The sequence below is a fragment of the Panulirus ornatus genome, chromosome 55, assembly GCF_036320965.1.
Source record: "Panulirus ornatus isolate Po-2019 chromosome 55, ASM3632096v1, whole genome shotgun sequence".
Lineage (NCBI taxonomy): Eukaryota > Metazoa > Arthropoda > Malacostraca > Decapoda > Palinuridae > Panulirus > Panulirus ornatus.
Genome location: NC_092278.1, coordinates 31,929,132 through 31,939,789, shown reverse-complemented (window position 1 = coordinate 31,939,789; position 10,658 = coordinate 31,929,132). Strand labels below are relative to the sequence as shown.

General features: G+C 40.9%; 1 protein-coding gene across 2 annotated transcripts; it reads right to left on the bottom strand.

The window, feature by feature from the left end:
- Positions 1-434: 434 nt before the first annotated feature.
- LOC139765642 (protein snakeskin-like) lies at positions 435-8,104 on the bottom strand. Of its 2 annotated transcripts, none has more exons than XM_071693332.1 (4): positions 7,791-8,104; positions 6,362-6,453; positions 5,452-5,625; positions 435-4,328 (listed from the first exon to the last, which is right to left on the bottom strand). In XM_071693332.1, exons 2-4 carry the CDS (start codon positions 6,419-6,421, stop codon positions 4,131-4,133), a joined length of 432 nt encoding a protein of 143 aa, XP_071549433.1. In that variant the 5' UTR covers positions 6,422-6,453; positions 7,791-8,104; the 3' UTR covers positions 435-4,130. The 2 variants fall into 2 exon arrangements, with proteins under 2 accessions (XP_071549433.1, XP_071549434.1); XM_071693333.1 differs by having other exon boundaries at positions 8,057-8,090.
- Positions 8,105-10,658: the final 2,554 nt, after the last annotated feature.

The following is a 10,658-nucleotide window of genomic DNA, read 5'->3' as shown; positions in this document are numbered from 1 at the left end:
GTCGCAGTACTCCTGAAACAGGAGTGGTGAGAGTATGTGATAGAATGTAAGAAAGTAAATTCTCGATTAATATGGGTAAAACTGAAAGTTGATGGAGAGAGATGGGTGATTATTGGTGCATATGCACCTGGGCATGAGAAGAAAGATCATGAGAGGCAAGTGTTTTGGGAGCAGCTGAATGAGTGTGTTAGTGGTTTTGATGCACGCATGTACATATATGTATATATATATATATATATATATATATATATATATATATATATATATATATATGTATATATATTTGAATGAGTAGATGTGATTTGTCTTTATCTGGTTCCTGGACTTCCTCGCCAATGTGGGAAACGGCGTTCAATTGATCATATACACATTGCAAGAGGTCACAGAGGTGCGCATAATCTTTGTAGAAAACCACAGGAAAATGAAACAATAAGTTGCCAAGTGCAATTTCATGTAATGACCACATCGTCAGAGGAGATACAAGAATGAGATTGAAGACGTAGAATAGTCAGTTGATATACAAGGAGATTTAGGTAAGACACCATTGGTAAACAAGCATTACTGGATGGTGGTGGTTAGGTTTGGCATCATATCTGTCGTAAATGTTTTTATTATTTGGACAAGAGGGGGAAGTTTTCACATTTAGTCATCGACAAAGCTATCCAGTTTATATAGACCTTCACTGATATTAATGTTACAATTCTTTCTCATGGTAAAGGAGCTACAGTTGATAACTGAATTGGCATTTCTCCAGTCAATACAGTGTTACATTGCCTTGTATTGGTCTCTTAGAACATCAAAGCGAATATGAAAGACATTATGTGGACAGACTGAGCTCAGATCACGTAAATTTTTGGTCGGGCGGCCCATTCCAACAACGTCTTGTTTATTTTTGTGTTCATCTGGCCTAGTATGTAGAAAAACATCCATATAATTATCTTGCAGCATTTTTCAAGAAAAGCTATTTTTCCCCTTAACCCTTCTCTTATCCCCCTCCTCTCTCCTTTTTTTTTTTTTTTGTCATTTCTCTCAAATACAGCAAATTATGTGTGTTCTCTACTTTTTCTTTATCAAATAACAAATCACATACAATTTTTCACTCGTCATACATGGTTGTTGATGTATATTTTTCAATGTCTGCTCCTTTACTTAATCAGAGCACCACAGTGACTCGATTTCTAAAATCCTCTTGTTCAGCCCCATTTTCGTCACATTTTGTACCATCATCCTTGAATCAATGTATTTTTTTAAGTGCCAAACTGTTTGTACTGCACTTATGAAGATTATGAACAGAAATTTATCATATTGTAGTCTCGTTTATTATATACTTTTTCCTTAGATTTTTCTTTAAATTATTAGACTTGTTTTTTACTCTGTATCTTTCCATTTTGTTCTTCATTCTTGTATTTCTTCCTTTGTCAAATCTCAACCAACTACATTTCATTCAAGTCTCTCCTTTCTGTAGCACGCAATTAATTCCTATCATTTGTTCTTCCTCATTTATTTAATATCTTCTGTTACCCTTTTTCTCAATTTGTTTTCTTGTAAGGTTTATTGTAAAAAAAAATATTGTCCTTTAGAATTATACTTAAGTTTACGTAATTAAAACAAAATATCGTTTTCTGTGAGGCAATTTTTTGTAGGAGAGAAAATAGGAACCATTTATGCGTAACTGAATAAGATATATTGTTAACGTACTAACTGCCTTAAAATCTGTCTTATCATCGACCAAATGTAGCCATCATTGTGTTTTGTGGGCAGTGGAGTATCTTAAATTCGTAGTCCTAGTTTTGATCGTCTCTAGAATAAACTAACTCGGTGTTATTTGACACATGAAGCACACCCAAAAAAGGCACAGGCTTCAAGATGATGCAAGATACTCCACCAGAGACAACGACAAAGTAAGCACTGCAACTGAAATGATTATCTTTTCCGAAGATGACATAGAAGTCTCTCTCAGATCTGAACTAGTAAGGTTTTAGAGTATCCTCATATGTTAATTACTGTCACAGGAGTGGAAGTCTCAAGAAGAAATAACTGACATCCTCTTTTGCTGCAAGTGAAGAGATGATTAGAAAAAAAAAAAAGGAACTGTACTTAATTCGTGTAAAGCGCTTGCTAAGAAAATGATCTCCAAAAACGTATAACTAAACAGTCTGTCCATAGTTAAAATGAATGACATACATACAGATGCCTGACTGTTTCTAAGGGATATATATTTAAAGAAAAGAAAGTGGCAACTGCGCCATACGGACGTTCAACACAGTTTCGATCGTCTAGACACTAGGGTTCCATGTAAGCTACCAGCGATGGTGGCAATTGATTCAAATATATTCTATATTATTTTACCACGTTCTCAGACGTTCAGAGACGACCTTGGGTTAACGCTAATCCCCCAGTAGGATGGAGGACATAAAATCTCACGAAATCTTTTTTCTCTCCGTCTGTACTGACAGGATATCAATTTCTCTCCTATTCCGTGATCTTAAGGTTAAATCTTCACATTCCAGTATTTTCTTGGAGACTGTAAGAAGAAATAGTTTGGATGTGACTGTTATTACAGGAAGATCCATTGCATTCTCAATGAAAACCCTTTTCAAAGAGGAGACAGACAGACAGAGAGTTAGTGTCCATAACCCACGGATCGACGAGTCAAAAAATATCTATTATTTCTGTCTTTTATTGATACGATAATTTCAGCACACAAACGTTGCAAATACCTCAGTATAGTAATCACATGCAAGATAAAATATAGATTTTAACAGTTGTCAACACGTTTATGAACGTGATTCAGTTATATACAGAATGACTGGTTATCAGAGGTGTTGGATAAGTTTAGCCGAGATGTTTGGCCTAAACATGAAGTGTTCGACATAATTATCTTTGCAATCAATCTGTTCGGTTGATCAATTGTCTTAAGAATCGTGCGTATGACATATGTATATATATATATATATATATATATATATATATATATATATATATATATATATATATATATATATATTTTCTTTTCTTTCAAACTATTCGCCATTTCCCGCGTTAGCGAGGTAGCATTAAGAACAGAGGACTGGGCCTTTGAGGGAATATCCTCACCTGGCCCCCTTCTCTGTTCCTTCTTTTGGAAAAAAAAAAAAAAAAAAAAAAAAAACGAGAGGGGAGGATTTCCAGCCCCCCGCTCCCTCCCCTTTTAGTCGCCTTCTACGACACGCAGGGAATACGTGGGAAGTATTCTTTCTCCCCTATCCCCAGGGATATATATATATATATATATATATATATATATATATATATATATATATATATATATATATATATATATCCTAAAAAAGTCTTTTTACATGCATCAGAATCATCATTCTTAAGCAGATAACATTTTTTTTCATAAAGTCTGAAGGAAACATATTGTGAGGGTTCATTTATCGTAAGAAGCTAAACACTGGAAGATGTATACACTCTTCCTTCAGACATAAACCAGCAAGCGACGAAGGACTAGGGAGGTCCTTGTATAATACGCAGATGTCTCTGGGTAATACGCTTTTTAAGGGTTTTATGTACGCAGAGAGGGCGTGTGTAGTCTTTGAATCAACTCAAACACACGAAGGTGTTAAAGTCTTTTCTTGTGCTGGTTATATGACTTGACGTTGATGGCCAAACAGCCAGCCAGCACACTCAATCAACTTTCTATTTCATGATGAAGTGTTTCTGATGTTCGCAGACCTCGGTTTACATATTTGTTCATAGTTTTTAAACATTTAAAGATAAAAATGCAAGTTTAAATGTTAAGGGCAAGTTATTTTGTTTGTCTATTCTGTGGCGACAAAAATATTCGTAACTGGAGGGCTGTGTCTGTGGGATAAGGAAAAACCTGTAGAAGGTATTAAGTGCCTACGGAGAGGTGTATGTATCGAACTCAGGCTGGGGAAAGGACAGACATATACAATAAATAAGAAAGCCAATCTGTTGAAATAATTCTCACAAATGGCATTTGGTAGAGTGGGTTTTACAGTTTCCATGATATATGAGTGAACATTTTAGCTTTCTCAGGGTAGATCCGCTCTACAGGACTGGACAGAAGCTGAAGACTTGGGTCCCCTTGTGGTCTTGACTCACTGGGTCCCGAAGACTGATCACTTCCTGTAGTTGATGACAGCGAAGACGGTGTCAGCGAGGTAGAAGAGGAAGGCGATGATGCAGAAGCTGGCCATGGCCAGAGACTTACCCTTGATGTTGTGTTTGTCATAAATAACATCAACGTTCCAGGTGTCTATACCCACGCAGCCGACAGCTAGCAGGAACACACTGACCAACAAGTTGAAGACCATTTCCTGTTAGATATGAACACAAGGTTAACCTTTTGAGCATGGTAGTGCCACGATTGGGCACGACTGGGTAGGATGGCGTGGAACAGACGAAGGAAGGTCACATGCTCTCACATCCATTCTTTAACTGTCACGTGTAATGCACCGAAACCACAGCTCCCCATCCACAACCAAGCCTCACAAACATTTCCATGGTTTGTCCCAGACCCTTCACATGCCATAGTTCAGCCTAATGACAGAATGTAGACCCCAGTATACCTCATCGTTCCAATGCACTCTATCGAGTGGGGAGAAAATACAAATATCACTCTTAGAAAGTGAGGAAAGTGTCATGAAGACAGGATATTGTCCTTCATTAGGACGATCCAAAAATCACGGGAGTTATTGTCTTGATGATTTTTAAAGTCGATGACGCGTCATGAACAAAGACATGATCAAGTCGAAGCCAAGTCGGTTGAAAAGGTAAAATGGCGAGAAAAAAATATAGCAAAAGTTGAGGGAAAGAATAATCTGAGCTCCTCAGGTGCTTGTCATGGAGGGGTTGTGGGAAGAAAGACTGAAGAAAAATGATTATTTCAGTTTTGCTGTACGAGGAAAGAGAATCATAAAAGCGAATGTCCGTCTGGTTGTGTCCACACAAAAACTATGAGGGGCTGCGACACACGTAGACAGCAGATAAGAGTGGTAATCGAAATAGTATCTCTCGAACAGAGATAGACAAGAAACAATGCGGCGGAAGGGAAGGCTTAGTTGATGACGGGTGTCAAGAGTCGTAGAAGTTGTCAAGAACTGTACCATTAGAACACAGAAAGAAGGAACAATATGCTGTCATCGGCTGGGGCAGGATAACAGACGCTACAAGCCTCACACAGAATCCCAGTTAGACTGGGATGGGGCATGAGAACAGACACTACAAGCCTCACACAGAATCCCAGTTAGACTGGGATGGGGCAGGATAACAGACGCTACAAGCCTCACACAGAATCCCAGTTAGACTGAGATGGGGCATGAGAACAGACACTACAAGCCTCACACAGAATCCCAGTTAGACTGAGATGGGGCATGAGAACAGACACTACAAGCCTCACACAGAATCCCAGTTAGACTGGGAGGGCGTGGTTCTACTCACAAAAATGGTCTTCTGGATCTCGATTCTTCCCATCAGGTAGCAAATGAGAAGCAGCGGCGTAATGATGAGGGCCGTGACCAGCACCCCGCAGCCGAAGTAATCGGCATCTGAAGTGGGTGACTTGAAGATGGCTTCACTGCCGCGGAACAGCCCGAAGGCCACTATGACGGACAGCTGCAGGAGAAAGAGAGAGGGGGGATCTTACACTTGCTTACTAAAAGATGTGTTCTTAAGCTGTAGGGCCAGCTGACGACACCGAGGGAAGAGTATCCCACAGGTCAAGGGGATGAATATTATACATACTGATCTGTGGAGAGTGTATTCCAAAAGGTTCTTTCCGTAGGGAAGACTTTGTTAAAGGGGATATATCCAAGGGGATACTGTGGCGTGGGTGCTAAATTCCACCATGTTACCCTTAAGGCTGAGTGTGACAAATAAGATAAGTCAGAGGAAGTGTGATAAGGTTATTAACTCACCGGGCCCAGGTAACACTAGCAATCGTACCCCTACACGTACCCGTGTCCACACTCGTACAGGAAATAATCTCTTGATTCATTACCCCACATTTCTTCCAAGACGTCTTCCACATAAGTCATTGTAGCATTTATCCTATAACTAGCGGGAAAGCTACATTCCATAATAATTTCTTAACTTCATATATATGTACCGTGTAGTATGTATGTACACACGCACTCACACCATAGCCTATGCCAGGTACCCATTTTATCGTCTATCCTCTAGGAAAGGATGAAAAGGTGGGTGTACTGTGGACCGGATGCCTCGACCAGGATTCAAACCTGTGTAGGTTTGAGCTCAGGCAGCATACTAACGCTAACCCTTACACCACGAAGGTCTGTGTCGTGTGTGTGTGTGTGTGTGTGTGTGCTGGAAGTCAGCATAAATTATTTACAATTTCCAGCAACTTAAGGACACCAGATGGAGTCTTGATGTAGTCCAGGTAAACGCCCATCTTCCTCGTCCAAGTCCCCTGGGGGCGGCCACCTGGAACAAGGATCATCACTGAGAAAAATTCCAGATCCCTAACATTAGGGGTTGAGAGCATGTATTCATAGAGATCATGCGAGAAACTCATGACCACTAAATAATCACGAAGCACAAGCAAGTGTCATGAAACACAAATGTAGAATTTAGTGGTTTCAACAACAGTATTTAATATGGTAGCAATAACTCTACGTTTCAAGATGGAAAGAAGAATGCACTGTTACCTTACAACAGGTGAGAGTGTACTGTTACCTTACAACAGGTGAGAGTGTACTGTTACAACGGGTGTGTGTGTGTGTGTGTGTGTGTGTGTGTGTGTGTGTGTGTGTGTGTGTGTGTGTTTTGTCACCTTACAACATTGTCAAGCTAAGTGTAAGCGTCCGTCCTAAGAGTGTCTTGTAATCCTCCAAATGAACCAAACATTACGTGATCCGTTGACAGAAATCGACAGATCTGTGGTACAGCACGTTAAGAGGCAGCACACTATAACACGGCACACTGTAACACAGCACGTTAGGAGACATCATACTATAACACAGCATGTTAGGTGACAGCACGCTGTAACACCCGTTAGGAGGCAGCGGGTTATAACAAGCAGCATAGGAGACAGCACACCATGACACAGCACGTAGTAACACAGGATATTAACACAGTAGCACGCCATGACTCAACACTGTACCACAACGCGATGTAATCTTATAAAGGAACACGTTATCTCTTATCATGGGATGTGTTGGACAGGCACGAGGGCCATGTCAAGTGGGGTGACACACGCCTAGATCCCCATGAACCTGGCCTTCTCTAGCGCCGCCTTCCCCATCACTCTGATGTCGCCGTCCTCCCTCCTTTAGCCCCCAATTTCTCCACCACTAACGCCCCCCAACCATATAGCATCCAACGTCCTTCTTCACGTTCCTTTCTCACCGGCGTTCTTCCCCCTTCTGTATGTCTCTCCTCCACTCCGTACCCGCTCCTTGAGGCTACCCACTTCCCTCTAGCACCCCAGTTCCCTCCCCAGTCTCATCTGCGGCTCCTGATGAGGCAAACATGTCAGCCAGTGCAAAGTAACGAAAGCATCAGCTATACCAGCAGGTAGGCAAAGAAACGATAAGTTGGCGTCAGATGTGAGGCAACATAACTACCCCGTCACCTGCTTGATATGAGGGATGGTATAGCAAAGTATGGTGGACAGCGTGAACAACGTAACACAGATGGTAGGACAGACATTGAGGTGTTGATTGGAAGGGATCAAGCCTACTGGATCTTGAAGTGTAGGGTGTGTGTGGAAGGGCCACCTCGACAGCATTATCGCTGTCACTGTACGAAATATTACTTACCGGTGTAAGGTGCTTTTCACGAGTGGTCCTCAGAACAGAGAGAGAGAGAAAAAAAAAAATCTTAGACAACTGATGGGAGGGTGTGTGGGAACACTGGTTCCGCAAGTGGCGTGCAGCCGGTCCTGAGAAGCTGGCGGTACTGGCAGTCTTGGTTCATGAATGATAAGAATGGACAATATTCTTATGGCACTGGTAGTGTGGGTGGGTGGCGGGACGCTACTGGTAGGTGTGGGTGTGACACGTGTTAGGAGCAAGGCGGTACTAACCAGGCGGGTCCCGGACTACCAGCCGGGCGCCACCTCGAGGCCTTAGTCACTTACCCTGCTGTATTGTTCATGCCTGCACTCAAGATAAAGGTTATCTATAGATAAACTTTGAAAGCTTGAGGTGAGCAATCTATAAGAAAGGCAGTGAGTTCCGTGACAGCATTTATTGTTGTTTCCTGAGTCTCTTACAGGGAGGGAAAAGAGCTGTTAGATATTGGTAGATTTTGTAATAGTAGATTTGAACAAGTAGACCATATAAGATAGCTTGATAGTATTAGATATGACTTTGTAATGAAATTTCTGAATGACTAAGGATCGACATTCCAGGCTGATCAAGATCGTAACATTTATATCAAGGGCATGTGTGAGAGAAGTCATTGGTATATGCAAGGTAAGGAGGTGGGTAGTTGAGGTAGGTTAGTGAGTGGTTGGGGTGATGAAATTGAAAAGAAAAGAGAGGTTTATAGGCGGTACTTACAGGGAAGGAGTGCAAATGATTGAGAAATGTACATGAAAAAGTGGCATGAGGTCAGATGGAAGATGCAGGGGTTGAAAAAGAAGGCAAATGAGGGTTGGAGGGAGCAAGTATCATTAAACTTATTGGAGAATAAATTTTTTTTACAAGGAGGTTCAGATCATCAGAAAAACCAAACTAGATGGGAACATTTGTGATAAGGCAATTGGGGAAGTGGTAATAGGTTGTGAGTAGATGGAATGAGTATTTTAAAGGATTGTTGAATGTGTTTGATGATAGGTTGTTTGGGTTAGGGAGGTATGCAAAGTGATGAGAATCATGGAAAGTAGTTTGTTGCCGAGAAAAGAGCTGCTGAAAGCCTTGTTTAAATTGTAGTGTGGCAATGCGGCTGCAGTGGACTGAGTTTGTTAGGTTTCTTAAGAAAGGGGATGACTGTTGTTGACTAGTTAATTAGAATTTTCATTGTACATAGAGATCATGGTGACGTGCTTGAGGATTGGGGGAATGAATGTATAGTGCCACTGTATAAGGAAACGGGGAAAAGGCGAGTGTTCACCGTACAGAATTTTCAAGTTTTGCTGAGTAGACCTGGTAAGTTGTATGGGAGAGTGGTGATTTTTAGGGTGATGGCATACACAGAGCAGGGCTGGGGAGGAATAATGGGGTTCCAGGAGCAGTAAAGGATGTGTGGCTAAGGCATTTGCTTTAAAGGATGTGTGAGAAATACTTAAGAGAAACAAGGATTTGTATGGATCAGGAGAAAGCAATTGATTGGGTTGATAGAGATGCCTTGTGGGAGGTTCCACAAATATATGATGTGGGAGGAAAGATACTTGGAGTGATGAGGTTTTATAAAGGGTATCAAGTGTGTTTGCAAGTAGAAGGATAGGAGAGTTAATGGCTTCTGGTGAAGGTTGTTCAGTGGCCGAGGTGTGTGGTATCATGGTTGTGTGGTGAGGGAAGTAAATGCAAGGGTCTTGGAGAGAGGGGTCTGTGAAGGGACTTGGGAATTGAGTCAGTTGTTTGCTGATGACACATCACTTGTGGCAGATTCAAGTGAGAACCTATAGAAGTTAGTATTTCACAGTTTCAGAGAGTGTGCGAAAGGAGTAAGTTGAGAGTAAATGTGAATAAAAATGAGGTTATTAGGTTTCATGATTAAACTTAACAACCAGACGACTCAAAAAGTGCAAAGTTCTCTAACATATAATGTGATTGTACATATCACTCAAGTTTTTCATCATTATCTTGGTGAGTTGGTAACCCCTCCAAACACATACACACCAAATCCTGTATATCCCCCTCACTTAACATTATCTTTTGTACAAACTGTTGTCTGACCACTTGCCCATCCATAAAGTGCTCCAACTACACCTTGTAACCCACACGGTCCAAGAATGATTTACATGGATTACAGGAAAGCAGACTGGCAATCCTTCATATAATACATGGAAACAAAACTCAAAACTTCCCATCCCTAATTTGTGCAATTTCACACTAAATCATTGTTATTGACCAAGCCATTAAAAATACAACAAGGTCAAAGAAAGAAATACTGTATTACAGAAACTTTTCCCCACTTGTTGCAGACCTCATGAAACAAAGAAAACAGCTCAGATATAACCATATGCCCTCAACAAATATCATAGAACAAGTCAACATTTTAAACAACACCATCAGTAACCTAATCACTGAAAAGTGTATGCAAATTGGCATTCCTTCCACCACACATTTAACTACAATACCCATAGTAATCAGCTCTGGCACACATCAAAGAAAATAGACACTCCAATCTGAGCCTTCGAGGAGGATGAGCACTCCGCGCGTGACTCCTTCTTCTGTTTCCCCTTTTAGAAAGTTAAAATACAAGGAGGGGAGGATTTCTAGCCCCACGCTCCCGTCCCCTTTAGTCGCCTACAACACGTGAGGAATACATGGGAAGTATTCTTTCTCCCCAATCCCCACGGATATATATATATATATATATATATATATATATATATATATATATATATATATATATATATATATATATATATATATTTATTATACTTTGTTGCCGTCTCGCGCATTAGCGAGGTAGCGCAAGGAAACAGACAAAAGAATGGCCCAACCCACCCACATACA